The sequence below is a fragment of the Myotis nattereri genome (genome assembly GCF_964212035.1).
Source record: "Myotis nattereri genome assembly, chromosome: 14".
Classification (NCBI taxonomy): Eukaryota; Metazoa; Chordata; class Mammalia; order Chiroptera; family Vespertilionidae; genus Myotis; species Myotis nattereri.
Window position 1 is genome coordinate 19,462,360 of NC_138089.1, and position 19,594 is coordinate 19,481,953.

The window sequence follows — 19,594 nt, forward strand, 5'->3', positions numbered from 1 at the left end:
GGACCTCTCTCTTCCAGCAGATGCCTGGGGGATGGGGAGCCCGGGGAAGGGGGCTCGAGCAGGGATTGTATCCCGCCCCCTGCACCCCAGCCCGTGGTACGGCTTTAAAATCCTGCGGAGTTTGTCATAGGCCGGTCTCACCACGCATGCGCATACGCAAAGTTGAGTTTTTTCTCCCCCCCGCTTTCCCTCTCTCTTTTCAGCAGCCTTTGGTTCTGCAACTTAAAAAAAAAAATTTTTTTTTTTTCTTCTCCGAGAACACCAGGGGAAAGGAGTCCGGAGAGGGAGGGAGAGAGTGCGGCAGTTGGCCAGAAGGGCCGGGGGTGGGTGGGGGGGACGCGGTCGCGGCGGTCGGTCAGCCTGCCTGCGGGGCTCCGGATCGCGGGGAAGGCTGCTGCGCGCCCCACGACGCCGCCTCCGCCGGCCAGAGTCCGGTTCCGCGCGGCCGCCGCCGAGCGAGCTCCTCCCGCCGCCGCCGCCGGGCCCTCGACCGCCCGCCGCCCTGCCCGCCCGCTCTCCCGCCCCTCGGGCCCGGGCGCCAAACGAGGAGGTGGGCAGCCCCGCCGGCCATGGACCTCGGGAGCTGAACAGCCGCCGCGGAGCCCCTCGCCCCTCCCCAGCCCCACGCCCTCGGTGCCCTCGCTTCGCGTCGCCCTTCGCCCTGGAAAGGCGGGGGAACGAGGGGGATTAACCCGAAGAGAGAAAGAAGGGGGTGGGGAGGGGAGAGCCCGTGTCTCCCCTGGGGCGATCGCCCCCGAAACCACCGCACGGCAGAACGTCCGGGGACGACTACCCAGTTGGCGCTCCCTTTTTGCCAAACCCTAAAATGAAAGGACAAAAGTTGGCGCTGACTCTTACAGCTCGGATGGCGACTTGTGCGTTTTCAGCGGCATCTCCCGGAGAAAAAACCGTGCGCGCCTGATTGTTCTGGGGCCCCAAAGCTGCAGTGTGTGTGTGTGTGTCTGTGTGTGTGTGTGTGTGTGTGTGTTTGAGTGTGTGTCTGTGTGTACACAGACGTCCGCACACTCGCGGCCCCAGGATCAGCGCCTGGAAGCAGACTTTTCGGCCACAGACTTGGAGAGGAGGAGCTGGAGATCGGGAGGGCGTGAGCCGCCAGGAGTTTGCAGAATCCGTGGTGTGAATGAACTGGGGGCACCTGGGCGCACGGATCACCCCCCCCCCTTTCGCCTCAGGCCATAGTTGAGTAGTGGGGCATTTTTTTTCACCCTCTTGTGAAGAATTTTTTTTATTATTTGTTGTAAAGTCTTTTGCACAATCACGCCCACATTTGGGGTTGGAAAGCCCTAATTACCGCCGTCGCTGATGGACGTTGGAGAGGGAGCGCCTCGCCGCGGAACAGTCGCCTGCGCGCCCTCGCCGGACCCGCGGCTCCCTTGTTGCGCCCCGGCCCGGCTCAGTCTCTGCTGCGGGTCGCGGGGCTTCCGCGCCCCCTCGGATCCCGGGCGCATCCCAGCGCTGCTCAGACTCGGGCCCCCAGACCCGGGCTCCAGGAACCGCTTCGGCTCCGATTCCCTGCGCCTGCGGGACGCGCCCAGTGGGAGCCCGCAGCTCTGCGTCGGATCGTCCCCCCAGGCTTAACCGGCCGCTCCGCTTGGATTCCTCTGCTGCCCTCGCTCTGGTGGCGACTTCCTCTTCGGGCCCCCTCCCCCTCGCCATGAAGGTAGGTGTTCTTTGCTCCTCCGACGCTTGCCACTTTTTTTTTTTACCTTTACTTTTTTTTCTTATGGAAGTTAACTGAATCCCCCTCCTCCCCAACCCCCACTATCCCGTCCTATTCCTCCATTTCTCCTTTCGCCTCGAGAGAATGGAACTCCCGCGGGGCTGGCAGGGACCCCTACCCTTCGCCCCCTACCCCCTGCGCACTGCCTCTGTCTCCCTGAGACCTCTTCTTGTCTCACCAAACGTTCTGTAAGCCTTTTCGACTTTGGAGAAAGGGTTACTAAGAGCCAAGGCAGGAAAACACTGCGGTTCCCAGACGACTTGACTTCCCTTTGGCCCTGAGAAACTCGAGTGTACTTACTATGTATATTTCAGTAACAGGATAATGATTCAATTCAACAAATATTTACCAAGTGCCCACTGCGCGGGCACCGAGGAGGTGTGTGGCCAGGGCTTGGAAAGGGGAAGTGGCCTCCTTGGTTGGGAGACTGGGCAGCTGGACTAGGGGCCAGCTGCTCCAGAGAAGCGCACCCCTCGCCCTCTGTAGCCAGAGAGCTGGCCAGGTTGCAGGCTCGTCCTGGCCAGGGAACCCTAGTGCTGCAGGCCCTGTACCTTTAAGAGTGCCTGGCGGGGGGCCAGTGCGCACCCCGGCTTGGGGAGCAGGGTCGCGTTATTAGCATTATTAGCCGCCACTTGGTGAGCTGGGCACTTGGCCGCGGTGCTGGGGGCGGGGAGTCCTGGCGGTGGCGGCTCTAATCCCGTCCGCAGGGAAATCGCGCCCAGGCCCCCTGCGCGGAATCCGCCTTGTCCTTTGGAAACATTTGGGCCTCTGGGTTGGGAGAGCAGGCGGGGGGCAGTTTGTGAACTCTTGTTTGTTTTAATTGTCAGTTGTATGTTAAAGCCGAGTCACACACCCCGAGGGTCACCGAGAGTTCACTTTTAGGAAAAGCTAACATTTCTTCCTGCAATATAACTTGCTATTTTTCAAATAACTTTTCCTCTCTCTGTCCCCCAAGCTTCTATCCTTCCATTTTTTGTTGATCTCTCCCATTTTCAGTTTTCCAGAAAATAAGGTTGAAATTGGAATGAGGATGTTTCCTAAAAGCAAGCAAATTCTCCCTCCCCCAAAAAAGGTTTTAAAACCCCGCAAACCGGGAGACCCCCGCGGCCTTGTTTTACTTTCTAAACCCAGTCCGGCATGGGGCCCCTTCTCCTCTCTTTCTTTAAATGGACAACTCGCTGTTTGGAAGTCGCTTGTAGCCAGCGGTGCGATCACACCTCCTCAGCCCCTTGCCGGCCGCCAACGCTCTCTGTGGCTCAGCCAGATGCGGAGATTTAGTTTCTAACAGCCTCTGCCAGGGGAGTTCCGAGAGGGTAATGCTGAGAGCGCGCAGACGATGGAGAGGCAGCGGAATTGTGTGTCCTGCGTGAGTGGGTTTGTGTCCTGTGTGTGTGGAAGAAGTAAAAGGTCAGTTGTTCCTGGGTATACTAGCCTTAGTCCCGCACCGCCCCACAAAGGAGAACCCTCCCTCCCCTCCGGAAGGCCGACCCAAGACTCTCTGGCCATTTCCCTCCCCTCATTGGGGCGCTCCAGGGCACAAGGGGTTAGCACCGTGCGCCGGGAGCTCAGCTTTTCCTGCAGTCTTTTCTTCCCTGCCGTGCGGTGCCGGCTGCCCCCTGTTGGCCGCCTTGAGGTAGGACACCTCAGATTCAGTTCGGTGGGGCCAGTGGGTTCGCCTCTAGCTCCCACCTCCGGCTGCGCACATTCTATCCCACTCTCTCCGGGGAGGGCCGCTCAGAGGCCCCCAGAGGACCCGTTGCGCTGCGCCGCGCCGCCACCGCAATGCGGAAGAGGCCAAGGGCACGACCCAGCAGACGGGGCTCCGGTGGCGAGTGGAGCAAGAGCTGGTACCTCTTCTCCAAGGCGTTGGAACAAGAGCGTTGCCCTCTAGGAGGCCTTGGGTCTGGTCTTGGCGCTCTCACCAATTTTCTCTGTAATCGAGGACAAGTGTTGCTTGTCTATTAAAAAGTGCAGTTGAAACTGCCTCTGAAGAGAGATTGCTGGGGGCTGAACTGATGCTTAATTTTCTTTCTCCTTCCACCGGACTCTGCTCTTCCTCTGGATAACGTTGAGAGCCTGTGCTGAGAGTTAGACATTTCATGTGAGAAGGTAGGAGTGGTGTGTGTGTGTGAGGGGGTTGAGGTCTGGAGAGCTTGTCCCAGGGGTGGACGACTGAAGGCCGGGAGCAGACAGAACTAGACTTGGCTACTATACCTCCCTTAGAGACAGACCCCTTGCTACTGGACCTGCTGTTGGTTTTGAGTCAGGGCGATCACAGGCTGCTCACGTTCCTTGCAATGATTTGGGCTCTGAAAGCTCCCTACACCCTCTCTCTCCCCACCCCATCCCGCCACAGCGCTGTGGATACATCCCGGGAACACTGGGCGGCCGCAGCCCCCACCCCACCCCCAGGCTAGAGGCCTGGGGAGCGCTGGCTCCTTGTTTGCTCCCCCAAAGAGGACCTCCTATCAGCCTTGACCAGCTCATCCTCCCCTCCCCTCCCACTTCTCTAGGCGTTCCTGAAGCAGGACAGCCCAACACAACAATCGAGTTTTTCTCCCGCAGTTTTCTCCATCTTTCTCCTTGCTTCGGGGAGAGATCACAGTGGGGAAAACACGTTTTATTTCCCACCAAGAACTGTGATTCTTGGAGTTTCCTACCCCTTTCGACACCGGGAGTCCAGGTCAAACTCACTTCCTCCAAGTTGGTCTCCCTCATCATTTCCACTTCCAGAGACTTTTCTTTTTTTGGGGGGGGGGTGAGGAGGGGACTGGGACGCAAAGAACCTGGTGGAAGGGGATGCCCAAACTGAGTGAGGCAGCGCCGGTGGCCCAGCGTCGGGGATATTCGCCCTGCCTTTGTGGAACTTTCTTTTTAGGGGCGGCGGGCGGAGGACTCTCGGAGGTTTGCGAGTGCGTCGCAGTGCTTTCCGAGGCACGGGAACCGTTTCCAAACAGCTTGCTGGTTTCCTCTCTCTTACCTCCTAACACTCCACGCCCGCAACCCAGTTGAAAAGAAGGGTTAGGAACACCTTTCATCTAATGCAAAAGCTTAGACAGAAAAAGCAGCCGCTACAATTCGCTGCTCTGGCTGGAAACAAGGGCGCGCTGACGTTCTCACCCCCAACCTCCCCCCTCCCCTGCGCTAGAAACTCTCAAATGCACCCTCCTTCCCACCCCACACAGGGAACAGGTTCCGAGGTCCTCACAAAGTCAGCTTTCCCGGGCCCTGAACGCTTTTGAAAACCTTTAGTCCCTTCTTGGTAAACTTAGCTTCTGCCTAGAAGTTTTGATTTGCCCTCGCTCGGTGTACCAGTCTCCGGAGAGGTCTCCTTTCGTACTGTCTTTTCGGATCAGATCTCTTCGTAAACAAGGCAGGGGTGTTTGCCCAACAGAGTCCATGTATTTCTTAGTGAGTTCGCTGTAGGTTCCTTAAGTGTTTCAAACTCGTGGGGCCTTTTCTGGGCTGCTCGGGGTTTGGATGGGGAAGAGGGCCAAGGTGTTTCCGGGCAAGCGCGCGGGGTTAAGTGGCGACGCGACTCGCCCGGCTCTCCTGCGGATCCCCTTGGGGATACCTTTGGCTGACCCCCAGGCTGGAGCTGGGGAGACCCGGCTGGCAGACACCCAGTGACCCACTACCAGTTGGCCCCAGCTCTGGGACCAGGTGGACTTTTCTTGGGGTCGTCGGCCGAGAGTGGGTTCGGTTTGTGTGGCTTCCCCTCTAACAAAGAGATCCCCTGTAATCCGCCGAATCTGTTATCAATTTCTCCGCCGCCCGCGCCCCGCCCCGCGCGCCCCGCCCGTCGGGAAGCTCGGAAGGTGCGCGTGGCCAGCAGCGACCAGCGCCGCCGTCTGGGAAGCACATCGGAGCCGGTGTATCGGTGCACGCGTGTGAGTGTGAGTGTGTGCGAGTGCGTGAGTGTGATCGTGCAGGAGTGTACGCGCGCGCGGCCTCGGCCGCCTATGGGGAGAGTCGGCTTTGCAGCAGGGGCCGCGCGCGAAGGCAGACCTCGCAGCCCACCCCCCTCCCCTGGAGGAAACTTGACACTTCGGGCGGCGGGCGGGGGTGGGGAGGGAGCCGAAGGCTTCTCTCCGCGGCTGGGGAAACCCCAGGTTTCTATTCTCTGGGATGCGCCCCCAGCTCCAAGGCGTTTGGAGGACTAGTGTGCCGCGGGCGCTGGAGCCCTGGTTAGCGGGCACCGGGGACACATAAGCATTTCCTCTCGAAGAAGCCCCGAGGTGTCCCGGCCGGAGGGGCGGCTGGCCAGGAAAAGCCGTGGCAAGCTTCTGAGCCCCTTCGTGTTTCCTAAGCTGCCTAGGTCCCCTCAGTCCCTTCTGTCGCCTGGGAGAGGCTCACCCGTCCTTTCCTGAGGAAGGGGGTCCCTGGGGAGCTGCGGGAGGCGCAGCGCGTCGGGGTTAAACTGGTCAGAGATGTAAAAGGGGATTTTGGAAACCTGCTCCTCCCTCCCGCAGCCGCCACCGCTTTGCTCCGCTGCCGCCTGCAGGTGGAGAAGTCACCCGTGGGGAGGAAGGGCCGCGGGAGCTTCCGAGGCCGCCCCTGCCCCGACATTCTTGACGACTGGAACTTTCGCCGCCAGGCCCTCTGCGCCCTGGAACCCGGGGTCTCCGCCGCGGCGCCCGAGCCTGCGCATCTCTGGCCCCGTCGGGGGGCTCGCTGGAACCAGCTCCGGCCTCAGTCTGCACCCTCACCGTTCAGAACTGACCCAACCGAGTCTTAATTGGGCTGGAGGGGGGGCGGGGGGCGGGGGCGGTGTTCCAAGGCCAGGCTCAAGGTGCCTCGATGGCGAAGCGGCGGACAACTCCGACCAGGACCAAAGGAAACTGGAGTCCCCCTTGGCTTCCTTTTCCCCGGCTCCTAGGCAGCTGCCAGGAGTGGGGACGGGAGGGTCGGGCGAGAGAGTGAAAAAGAATTTGGAGGAGGATGGTGGGGAGAGCAGGGCAGGGGTCCCGTCCGAGTACGACGGGACCCAGATCCCTCCTTTCCTCTGGGTGCCATCCTTTCGCTAGAGCACGCCGAGTCCGAGGGAGCGCCCTGTTTTCTGGATTCCTTAATCGGGAGAGCAGATCTCTGTCCCTCTCTCCATTGATTCCTGCGCCCCCCAGCTCCTTTCTCCAGCTCCAATCTGGCTGAGGAGCGTCCTAAGGAAAACGAGGCTGCCCTCCCCCCTCTGGAAGTGGCTTCGCCCAAAGCGGCCCGTAAACTGATTATGAAACATACGATGTTAATTCAGAGCCGCATTTCCCAGCTGGGCACTTTCTCGCGCGCCGCTCCCCCGGGCCTCGCCCCCCACCCCCTGCCCTTCCCTCCCGCGTCCTGCCCCCACCCCCACCCCCGCGCCGGCCACCCCGCCTCCTCCGCAGCCGCCGGGCGCGCTCCACTCTCCTCCGCGCTCCTCTCGCCCTTGGAATGAATTCCGGCTCCACTTGTCGCTCGGCCCAGGTCGGGGAGAGGACGAGGGTGGCGGCGGGGGTCCCGAGTGAATTCCCACGGAGGGACCTAGCACTGTGCGAACTAGAGGGGAGCGAGGGGGTGCGGGACACACGCGAGCAGGAAGGAGGCAGCGCCTGGCACCCGGGCTTTGACTCCACAGCCTTGAGACATGTTTGTAATCGCTGGCGTGCCCCGCGCGCAGGATCCCAGAGAAATCAGATTTCCTGGTGAGGTTGCGTGGGTGGATTAATTTGGAAAAAGAAACTGCCTATATCTTCTCATCAGACAACTCACGGAGGAGAAGCGCAGTCCATCGACAGTAGACCTGAGAGACCCGGATGCTTCCGTTGTTTAAACTTGTGTGCTGGGAGATTATCTGAGAGGCAATAAACATCTGCTCCTTTCTTCCCTCTCCAGAAGTCCACTGGAATATTAAGCCCAGGAGTTGCTTTGGGGACGGCTGGGAGTGCCATGACTTCCAAGTTCTTCCTAATGGCTTTGGCCATATTTTTCTCCTTCGCCCAGGTTGTAATAGAAGCCAATTCTTGGTGGTAAGTTCATTCTATGTGCATATATATATTTTTTTAAAGATACATTTGTAGGATGCTGCGATATTTAAAACTAAATCACGAGTTTGGGTGCATTTATCTAATACACATATAATACATTTTTTTTATTTGCATGTATTTTTAAATAAGAACTTTCTTTTCAGTTGCTAATATTGGTAAGCTTATCTTGAGCTCCCTTGGGAATCAGAGCTTATAAAGCTAGGCCTTTTTCTGTGAGGCCCTTGTTCAGATGTATGCTCGTAGCCCATCATATCATAGAAGGGAACCAAAAGTCACCTCTCTAATCACCGAAAGCCTATCTATAAATTTTACGTTTTGCCACCTCTAGGTAGTAAAAGTGAGTTCCAACTTTTATTTTTCTGTCACTTGAGGTTATTAACCTTCAGGGTCTACTGTAGGGGGAGTTCTAGGAAGACAGCTGAATGAACTTCAAGTCGAGAAGTATTTGGGCTCAAAATTCGGTCAAGAAAAGGTGAACTTGACGTAGTCCAATGGCCCTACTGAGAGGGTTTCTTTCTGGCAGGGCCCTGGAAGACAGGCTGCAGTATATCCAGAGGATTATTTTTGACGGCCTTCTGGATATTTTTCCCTGTGAATGAGCAGTGTTTTTCTGACTGTCAAACATGACTGCTGTTCACTGGATACCCTGTCTTGGGTCCTTCACAATCATATATAAGGAGCCCTTTTAAGCTGTCCAGAGCATGGTGAAGTTTCTCCCGTCTACATACTTGTCCCACTGTTCTTCCATCAGTCAAAAGGAGCTGCTATCTGCCACCCGTGTCTAATTGTGTCTACTTTCCTCGGCATTCATACATTTTTTCAAGGCAGATCGGTCCAATTTGTGGGGCAAAGTGAGTCACTTTCTCTAAAGTCAGAGATTTGTCCCGAAATCGCTGTGTACCTCTTTTCTGAGTGGGTTCCGGAAATACTGGTTCAGGTCTATGGCAGGGGTAGGGGCAAGGAAGGGAGTTAAAAACTCTGAGGGGCCAGATGGCGGGATGGGGACTACACAATACCTCCGTTTTCTGAGCGGAGCTGAAACAGAGGAGTTTTATGAAGCCCTTCTCATACTCTGTCATGAGGACAAGCAGGAGAGAAAAGCATCTGTGTGCTTAGAACTATGTCTTGCTGACATGCTTTCTGGGGGCCCACCTCAAGAGTTCACGTAAATCTTAAAGGCACATCTCCCCCCCCCCCCACCCCTTTCCAGGTCGCTAGGTATGAATAACCCTGTTCAGATGTCAGAAGTATATATCATAGGAGCACAGCCTCTCTGCAGCCAGCTGGCAGGACTCTCTCAAGGACAGAAGAAACTCTGCCACTTGTACCAGGACCACATGCAGTACATTGGTGAAGGCGCGAAGACGGGCATCAAAGAATGCCAGTATCAGTTCCGGCATCGGCGATGGAACTGCAGCACTGTGGATAACACCTCCGTGTTTGGCAGGGTTATGCAGATAGGTAGGAGACCACTTAACTTATTTTTAAATTATATATATATATATATATATAACTTTTCTCCTAGAAAAAGTCCTTAGTGGTTACTGACCAGCCTGATCCCCAGGGAATCTTCCCGCACAATAGTGGCTTGGGGATTTGTGTCCTTATTGCTACCTGTGTTAATTCCTGTTCCCACACTCCTTATTTTACCTTCTGGACTTACTTCACCCAATCAGGAGGGGAGCATCTAAGACGCCATTATTTTTTCTGAATGTGTAATTTTTTTTAAAGAAACATTTTGGTTACAATAGAAGCAGCACACTTATTTTGGTTTCTCAAAAGTAGAGGAGGAAAGCTGAGTCAGTGATACTCTTTTAAGCTCCAAAACTCTTTTAACTGTTAACGGTTTTCTAACTTAAGCCACAATTCAAATGGCCCAAGCAGCAAACTAAATATTGTCGTCTTTCAGAATGCTGGGTGTGTTGGAAATGAATCAGGTTCTAATTTTCCTAATATAGATAGTCCCTGAGGCTATAGAGATCTATATGTTAAAAGCTTTCTTTTTAGTTCCTGAAAGAATTTTAATTCGAAATGGTCCAATTTACATTTGCGATTTTGGCAATTGATATAAAAGCACATCCTTCATTCAGACCTCAACCTAGCAACTTAAAAGAAAAAGTTTAATTGTATCACTCACAATCCAATGCTTTCTTTTAAACACGTTGTTGAACTTGTTGTTCCATTCAGGGAGGAGATGGCATTAAAACTGGACAAAAGGCAAAGAATTTGACACATCAGTTTACCTCTGGTTTGGTTTAATAGCACAGGGCAGTATCTGACAGACTAGGTCCTGTGTGCGTTTTCTAGTGTGACTATTTTAGGTCTCTTTTCTTTTATGCAAAACAAGCCCTTATAATTAATATGACTGCAATAACTCCTAAAATAAGAAGCAATTTATCAAAGCAATTAACTGTTTATACTGACTGAAGATAAAAAGTTGGCTTAATATCCATCACGGATGGATAAAATGCTTTTTAAAAAAAAACCCTGAAAAGTGCATTCATTGAGAACAAAAAAGAGTTGTCAGTGGATGTTTGAGCCAAGCAGCTTCATAAACTAAAATAATACAGGTCTGGAAGCCAGTCCTCTAACTGAATGGGAAAACGGTCTGAAGCCCGGCCTGCAAAGTTTCTTAGGGCTTTGTCCTTCCTGTTAATGATTAAAATGTGCTAATGTATATGCTGGATCAGGAGCCGGGAGTTCAGCCTCAGGAACACAGTAGTTTTCCTTGAATATAGGCTGCCTTATGTAGGTAACAGGGGGTGGGGTGGAGATTCAACTCCCCTGCATTTTGATATTGTGAGTGAACTAAACACTTCTATTTAAAGTTCTTTCAGAATGGCATGTTGTCAGCCTTCCCCCCTGACCTTTGCTTACAGAGTGCCCCTAAACTGCCTTCCTCTCAAACTGTGGGGCCACTTTTTCACAAGAATATGAGTTAACAAAAAAATCACACACCTCTGATGGTAACCAGAAAGGAAAACAGCAGTTGGAACTGTTTTTCTGTGTAGTCACTGGAACACAGCTTTGATTTAAGATCCTCTTCTTGTCTTTATATGTAGCCTGTTTTGGGCCAAAATGTTCAGAATAAGCTATCATTTGCTAAGTGGATTTGAGTTCTGCTGGAGATTTATTTAAAATGTGGTCCAAGATTCAAAGAGCCTGCTTCCTCGGGGAACAAGCAGAACCCTTGTACAAAGGCCTATATTTAATTGTCCCTTGCAAGTACACTCTCTGGTCCTCAGCTGTGTGGTACTGTCTGTCTGGGCCCATGGGAAGTGGGTGGGACAGCCTCTGAGATAGGATCTCCCAGTCAGCTGCTGTTCTGGGAGATGTCTTGTCTCCCTTGCCAACAGTTCCCCAGGTGCCTGGGGTCTCAGGGCAGAAAGCTGCTGCTGGGTGGCTTGTGTTACAGCACCAACAGGGCTGGCTCTCTCTCTCTCTCTCTCTCTCTCTCTCTCTCTCTCTCTCCCAAATTTAAAATATATTTGGAGAGAAGAAAAACCAGAATAGCTTTTGGTGGAAGAGGAACATGGACCCAACCCCATCAGTGGGAAAGTGACTTGTTTTCACTTTTCCATGTAAGGGTACCTTGGGAGGGAAAGTGCAGAGCACCTTTAAGAATGAAAGGGGTGTGTGTGTGTGTGTGTGTGTGTGTGTGTGTGTGTGTGTGTGTTTGCCTGCTCCAAAGCACTTGGGACATCAGGGACATGGAGAGTAATTCTTGTCCGTGAGAATCTGACCCTGCGATGGGGCCAGTGTCTGAGAAACTCGGGGCTGCCACTTCCAGCCCCCTCCTCAGCTCATTTTTCTAGGGTACCAATGGCCTCGGAGGCACTGTACACAATCGCCTGGTGAAGGGCCCACTCTTCATCTGGGAAACTTCCTCATTTTTCATCATGCTACCCTTTCTTCCAGCCTTTGTGTCCCTCTCTTCTTTGTTTCCGTGCTGTGAAAAGATATGTCAGGAAGGCGCCATTTTTAAGGAGTGTGAGGATGGGAGAGGGTGTAGGTTCACAGGGAGGGAAAGCCAGGAGAGGCAGCAGTATTCCATCCAGGAAGACTTGTAGCCGCAGGCTATTAGCCAAAGAGCCCCTTTCAAACCCACGTTTTCCCTGCAGTGACCACTTAGCTCAGACTTCTACCAGGTTCGTATTCTGGGGCAAAAAAGGAAATGCTCAAGATAGACTTGTGAAACAAGCAGCATGATTGTGTTTGGTATAAAAGACCTTTTATGCTTTGTATACTCACAAGACAGGGTCTGATTTTCCGTATCTCTGAAGGATTGTTTATCTCCTCTTCCTCTAGCTACCTCTTTATTCCACAAGCCTCCCATCCAGGGCCACAGCATTTTCTGTATTATGTGTTCATCCTTAAATAACTCCCTAGAATCTATCTTCCCTCCTCATTTCTCTCCACTCCCTCCCATGTTCTCTGCTTCACTAATTCCAGCAAGATAGATGTCACACCCCACAGGAACTTTCTGGATCCTCCTGCCAACCACCAGCACACGCCTCAAGTTATTCATTTTTAAAATGTGGGAGGGAAGGTCTGTAGTAAATGAGAACCATGGCCATTCCTGGAAGGGGTGGGGGTGGGGTCAGCAATGGCCGTGGATGGAGTTGGAGCAGACCTCCAAGGAAAAGGATGGGTCCTTGAATGGGCACAGGCATCCCCCTGCAGAAGGTTGGGGCTGAGTTGTATCGCCACCCCCCTCTGCTCCCCACAAAACACTGTTAGCAAGCACTTGATGTGCGGGAGAAACTGATTCTGGTACAGGGATTATAGGGTTGGAAGGGGCTCCCCCCAGGTTTCTAGTTCAATACTCTGATTTTATAGTTGAGGAAAGTGAGCCCCCCTCATCTTACCCCCAGACCCAGCTTCAGCTGGCCTGGTGTTAACCCTTTCTCCCTCATAGTACAGATTTTTATTAAGTGGCTCCTGTTATGCGTAGAAATGTCTTCACGTACAAGTGGAGATGAAGGCAGTCTGTGATGACCTCCGTTTTTCTCCTGACACATAGGGCCCCTGTTTTACAGGGGGAAAGTCTTTGCAAGCTTTAGAGGAGGGGAAACCCATTTCTGCCCTCAGGTTCGTGTATTCTTTACAAGTCTTGGGGGAGAAGAAGCTTATTCTGTCTTTTCCCTTGAGATTGTGCTTTGGCCTTCTTGCTGTCATTCTAACACCGAGGCATGGGCTGTCAGGGAGTTGCAGAAGTGGCACTGAAGCCCAGCAGGCTGTTTTCACAGTAGACACTCACCTAGAATGAAAAGTATCAGTCCAGTCAGCTTGGCATTGAAAAAGAAGCGGCTCATTTATAACTGTCTAGGGATCGATCGGTTTAGAAAATGTCCATTGGGAAAGTCTAGATTAGAACCTCATCCGGAGACACACTTAGTGCCGCATGAGGGCTAGGCAACAAGCAGCAGCAGGGAGGGGAAGTGAGCTAGAACCAGCGTGGCCACAGTGTGGCTGCTGCAGTGGCTGCCATCCACTGGGGCCTCACACTTTCCAAGGCCCCACGCCTGGCAACTGCTAGGCGCCTGCATGTGAGAATAATACAAACATTAACATACATGTCAGGAAGTCTACCCAGATTCTGAGTTTCCCCTCAATGACTTCTTTCTTGTGCATTTTTGGAAATAAGAAGTTTCCAATATTTAAAAAGAGTTGGAGGGAAAATCGGGCCGGCACTGTCTAGAATCCTGCCTTTGGCTCTGAAAGGCAAGAGCACAGGTATCAGGGATGTGCCCACTCCTCTGTTATTTGTTGCTGCTGCGTTATTTGTTATTTGTTATTATTTGGGGGAAATCCCGGGGGGGGGTGGGCGCTGCGCCTAAGAGTATGTTCGGATGGGGCCCTCCGGGGTCCCCGTCCAGGGGCAGCACGTGAGCGAGCATCTCCACCGCATCCCCGCCCACATCCTCCCGGGCCAGGGGCGGCGGCGAGTGGGGCTCCCCGCGCAGCGCCCGGTGACCCGCGCCCTCGCCCGCAGGCAGCCGCGAGACGGCCTTCACGTACGCGGTGAGCGCCGCGGGGGTGGTCAACGCCATGAGCCGCGCGTGCCGCGAGGGCGAGCTGTCCACCTGCGGCTGCAGCCGCGCCGCGCGCCCCAAGGACCTGCCCAGGGACTGGCTGTGGGGCGGCTGCGGCGACAACATCGACTACGGCTACCGCTTCGCCAAGGAGTTCGTGGACGCGCGCGAGCGGGAGCGCATCCACGCCAAAGGCTCCTACGAGAGCGCGCGCATCCTCATGAACCTGCACAACAACGAGGCCGGCCGCAGGGTGAGTGCCCCGCGGCGTGCATGCGGCTTCCCTTTGTCTCCCCCACCACCAAGCCGGCCTCTTCCGGCCTCTCTACCCTCCCTCTGCCTCTCTCTCTAGGTTCCTGCCTCTTTGTCTCTGCGTCTCTGTCTCCCTCTTTCTGTCTCCAACCCCCTTTCTATCTTTTCTGCTCTCCTTCCCTCTCTCCCTGTTTGTCTTTTATTCTCTTCCCTTCCTCCTGCTCTCTTCCAATTCCCCACCCCAACACCTCAGGCCTCTCTGGAGAGGGGCATGCACCCCAGAAAGGCCTCCTGGGGGTCAGTGCACCCTCCAGCCAAGGTGCTTCTGCAGGAGCCTGACAAAGAGCTTTCTCTGCCCCTTTAATTAGTCCCCAGTGCGATTGGCCAGCCCAGCTTGGAAGTAAAACAGTTAGCAACGTTTGCCCCCCTCCCTGGAACAGGTCTGTGGCCGGGCTGAACTTTGGGAGAGTGAGTTCTTTATCCAGTATGTGCCCAGCTGAGAAACCCTCACCCCAGTCTCCAGGATTTACCTTCCTTTCTCTTCCCTGTGCCATTAGAGAGCAAGCTTGATGCACTGAAGGCTTTTCTTAAAAAAAGAAAGAAAGAAAGAAAGAAAGAAAGAAAGAAAGAAAGAAAGAAAGAAAGAAAGAAAGAGGAAAAGAAAAGAGAGAGAGCTTTTATAGGAAAACTACAGCATTTTTCTAGCCTGACCATCAGGCCAATTGTGGGTGCCTCTGGAGGGATGAGAGAGCCACTCAGAAGTGCCCAGAGGGGACCAGATCTGCAGGCCCTCCTGAGTGTCCCCATTCTGCTCCCTCCTTCCACAGTAGTTAAAAGGACCCCTTTTCCCTGCGGGGAAGCACATGGCACTTTATGGCTGCTCTAAAATGAAGGGGTGAAAACTTCTCTTTGGCAGCATTGAAAACCAGGGTCATTATTTTTTCACAGAGCCCCTGGGAAAGGTAGGTGCCAGGGACTTTCTGGTCAGAGATTTCACCCTTCTGTACTTTGGGGTGAGGAGAAGGGAAGATAATCACAAAGTCAAATATCCAGAACTGGAAGGAGTCTTAGAACCCTCTGGCTGCACACCCCCATTCTAAAGATTGGGAAACTGAGGCCTGGAGAAACACTTCGTGGCTGTGGAAGAGAATTAATGGAGTGAGATTTAAGCCAGGTGCTTTGTGTATTTTTTAAAAAATTAAACTCATGCATCACAGCTTAGGAATGAAGGGATATAGCTTTTGGAAACAGCAAAACCTAAAATCCAGTTCTGTCTGTATCTTTCTGTTTCTGAGCCTCGGTTTCCACATTTCCACGTCTGGTAAATGGCCATGGCATTACCTTGAAGTTATCTTGAGCACTAACAGGGATCATATAGTAGGTTGAACCATGTGAAATACCAATACGTGACTATTTCTTACCTACAGAATAACAACTTCCTATGGTTCCATCGAAGGTCTTCCTTTAGTGTTGGCCAATAGTAAAGTGCTTGATAAATGATAATTACTAAACATTAGAAACTGGAAGATATAGACCATTGCAGCTATCCTACCTTCTCGGATTTGATGCCAAACATTTGGTGGTGTTGGGGAAGGCCTGAACTCTGCACATTTTTGCCTGTGCTGCCCTGAGGGGTCAGATAATGGCTCCAGAGGGAGTGTGGCCTCTCCTGCCTCAGGTCGTCTACCATAGGGTGTCTGAACTGTCTCTCCCCAGAAGGGCCCACCCAAGGCTGTGCAATGGGCATGTCAGCCCTGCTCTCTCTGGGAGCCCAGAGACCTTGCTCTTGTGCGCATCAGAGACACATGCGTTTACTCTCTGGTGCAGTGCCCCAGCGCCTCAGACAGGACATGCCCTTGGGACAGAGATGTGGCTGCTGCTCTGGGCCCACTCTGCCCATATTCGGTGCTTTCATCCATCTTTGAAGATTTCCTACACTTCTCTCATGGAGCAAAGTCATCAGGGGCTTAGCAACCAAGAACAGGTCAAGGGATTTCCAAGTGAAGGGAGGGAATTTTGCAGAATTGGAAAAGTACCTTTAATGTTATAATTTCATTTAACATCTGCTTTTTTTTAATATTGAAGGATTCTCCCCATAAGTTTTCTAATTCGAGCAGTGAGCTGAGCGTGTATCCTGGCAGATGAAGTTACATAGAAGACAGTTTTTCTCCAGGCTGGTGGGGGTGGGGCAGGGAAGTTGGACACTGTGCCAGGAAATCCCATTAGCATCTCCTCGGGACATAGCTTTTTATTTTCCTCAGGGGGGGAGTGAAGGTTAAATATGTTTGCAAAACGCTTCCTCAGACTAGCTGTGCCTGAAACTCCTTATGCCAAGGGAACACACTTTGGCCCCCTTTTTAAGAAAGCCCCTGCAGAACCCCTGGAGGAAGGTCGTGGCTATGCTGGGTGGAAGCAGCCTTCTAACTCACTCCAGCCTCCAGGTTCCTGCCAACAGCACTCGGACTCTGGAGGGTAACCGGTCCAGGCAGTGTGGGCCGTCAGGGCTGTAAATAGGCAGCCGCCACCTCCCGGACTCTGGGCACAGTGCTCTGAGGCCAGACCCGAGGCTCAGGTGCTTGGGAAGGGCCCAGATGCCATGCCCTTGTCACCCTGGAGAAAGACCAGAGTTACTGATTCCATCCTGCACGCTACGTACTTTCAGAGCATCCTCTAATTTATCCCGACGACAGTGCTGTGAGGCTGCTGCCGCCACAGTCCCCTACACTGATGGGAAGTGGAGGCTCCGAGAGGGGACGCCCGTAGCTTGAATTCAGAGGCAGAGGCAGGAGAGAATCCAGGTCTGCCTGGTCCAGGTCTGTGCTCTCAGCCTAGGCAGTGGAGGGAGGGGTAGGGATGGTTCAGGAAGCAGGCGGGAGAAGATCTGAGATCCAGGCCCAATTCTCCCACACTCTAGCTGTGTGACCTGTGCAGGCCACTTTCCTTCTCTGTGCCACTGTGTCACCATCTAAACCAGCCTATGTGATAACATTGCTGGGAGGATTAAATGAAAGAAAAGAATGTAAAGGCTCTTGATACAGTGCGTGGTACACAGCAATAATAGTAATAGTGAGTACAGATCTGAGCCCTGATCCTACCTGGGCTGGACCCCTCCCAGTCTTACCAGTTGGGTACCCATAGGCAAGTCCCTGAGCATGAGCTTGGAGCCCAACTGCCAGGGTTCAAATCCTGGTACCCCTACTTCCCATTAGTTGGGTAGGTAACTCACCTCTCTGGGCCTCATTTTCCTTCTCTGTGAAATGGGAACGATAATAGCACTTCCCTCCTAGGCTGGTTGTGGGGATTAATCCAGGTGGTGCAGGTAAAGAACTGCTCACCATCTCTGGAGAGAGCGTTCAGGCTGCATTGGTTGCTGCTAATATTGTTTCCCTACAAAACAGAGGCAACTGGAACAAATTTTTCCTGTTCCTATTAAAGAGCTGTGGTTGTTTATTATGATGATGTGTAATAATGAGGGGCTAAGAACATATTTATTTTGGTGACTGTTTAAAGCAGGGTGGGGAACGTCCGGCCCAGGGGCCATATAAGGCCCACAAAATCTTTGGTCTGGCCCTGCGAGGGTTGAGTTAATTAAAAGCCTGACCAAATATAGCAGGCTAATCTTTAAGTTGATAATTTTGTATGGCCTGCGAGTGATGTTATAAATAGCCAAATGGCCCATAGCAGAAAAAAGGTCCCCCACCCCAGTTTTAAAGGAAGCAATAAAGACTTCAGGTAGTGGAGAATGAGGAGGAAGTAGCCCAGCCCCTAGTGTAGGGGGGAAGGTGGCTCCATGGGGAGCTTTGTTAACATAGCCCTGCCTGAGCCGGGGCGCCTCCATGCGTTTATAAACTGACTGTCCCATGTCCCCACAGACAGTGTACAACCTGGCCGATGTGGCCTGCAAGTGCCACGGGGTGTCCGGCTCCTGTAGCCTCAAGACCTGCTGGCTGCAGCTGGCCGACTTCCGCAAGGTGGGCGATGCCCTGAAGGAGAAGTATGACAGCGCGGCGGCCATGCGGCTCAACGGCCGGGGCAAGCTGGTGCAGGTGAACAGCCGCTTCAACTCGCCCACCACGCAGGACCTGGTCTACATCGACCCCAGCCCCGACTACTGCGTGCGCAACGAGAGCACGGGCTCGCTGGGCACGCAGGGCCGCCTGTGCAACAAGACGTCCGAGGGCATGGACGGCTGCGAGCTCATGTGCTGCGGCCGCGGCTATGACCAGTTCAAGACCGTGCAGACCGAGCGCTGCCACTGCAAGTTCCACTGGTGCTGCTACGTCAAGTGCAAGAAGTGCACGGAGATCGTGGACCAGTTCGTGTGCAAATAGTGGGCGCCTGCCGCTCGCCTGTCACCCAGCCCCGTTCCCAGGACCCACTTATTTATAGAAAGTACAGTGATTCTTGTTTTTTTTTTTTTAAATATTGTTTTATTTTCCCCGGAGAATTGCAACCAGAACCATTTTTTTTTTCTGTTCCCATCTAAGAACTCTGTGGTTTATTATTAATATTATAATTATTATTTGGCAATAATGGAGGGTGGGAACCAAGAAAATATTTATTTTGTGGATCTTTGAAAAGGTAAGACTTCTTTGGATGGTGGAGGATGAGGGGGGAAATAACACATACCCTAACTTAGTTGTGTGCACATCTAGAGGGTAAAGGAAATACGTTTTCTTTTTGTCAACTGTGGGGTTGTATAAGACAGGTAGCATCCAGCTGGAAGGGGTTGGTCCAAGTCTACACTCCATTTAGCCTTGATGACCAAAATGAATTGTAAATGCTCTGGTGAAAGGTCTTGAGAAACAAATGAAACAAAAAAAATGAGCCCCCCCCCCCCCCTTACTCCAGGGGCTACCAGCCTGAAACATTTTCAAAATGGTAATTTAAAATATAAGAGCGAGAATCTCATTTCCCGCAAAGAAAAAAGAAGTATATCATGTATCTCATGCTTCTCAAACATTCCATGTGCAGATGGTCCCATTCTAACAGCTACTGAAACTTGGGGAGCAGGGAGGAAAGCCTCAGAAAGGAAAAAAAAAACTTAAAAACTCCTATATTAAGACTGATTTGAAGCTGTTACAGGAATTAGGTTATCAGATTGGGAAAGCATCCCCGAATGACTCTGGGTTGTAGACTTTTTGTTTGGAGAGGGGTGGGGGCGGTTGGCTTGAATCTAAAGGAAAATATACTGTAATTTTCTTAGGGATACTTGGTTAATAAATGATAATAATCAAAATAATAAATGGATTCCATTCACAGACCTTCCGCCCAAACACCAAGGTAATTGAATGCAGTTCAGCACTGCACCAGAGCAGAAAACCTGATGGCAGGGAAGGAGCGAAACCCGCCCTCCTCCTTGACCCCAGCCCTGGCTGAGCCCTCCTTGCCCCGCTGCCCAGGTGAGGCCGCCACGTTTCCCAAGGCAGCTCCACCGGGCCCCCTTGGATTGCAGGACAGGAAATGAACCATTAGGAGCTCCACTTGGAAAACAGTTGCTACTTAGGGATTTTTTTCCCCCTAAAACTTGGATTCTGAGGAGCCGT

At 52.8% G+C, this 19,594-nt stretch overlaps 1 protein-coding gene across 1 annotated transcript; it reads left to right on the forward strand.

Moving 5' to 3' along the window:
• The first annotated feature begins 689 nt into the window (after nt 1-689).
• On the forward strand, nt 690-19,277 carry WNT5A (Wnt family member 5A). The gene is made up of 5 exons (XM_081106375.1): nt 690-1,681; nt 7,610-7,743; nt 8,972-9,222; nt 13,757-14,049; nt 17,921-19,277. The coding sequence occupies exons 1-5, from the start codon at nt 1,676-1,678 to the stop codon at nt 18,377-18,379; spliced, it is 1,143 nt and encodes a 380-aa protein (XP_080962501.1). The 5' UTR covers nt 690-1,675; the 3' UTR covers nt 18,380-19,277.
• The last annotated feature ends 317 nt before the right edge of the window (nt 19,278-19,594 follow it).

Bases quoted from the DNA above. Each gene is read 5' to 3' on its own strand.
- WNT5A (XM_081106375.1), top strand. The intron at 7,744-8,971 runs GTAAGTTCATTC...ACCCCTTTCCAG, and splicing joins ATAGAAGCCAATTCTTGGTG to GTCGCTAGGTATGAATAACC. The intron at 9,223-13,756 runs GTAGGAGACCAC...CCTCGCCCGCAG, and splicing joins TGGCAGGGTTATGCAGATAG to GCAGCCGCGAGACGGCCTTC.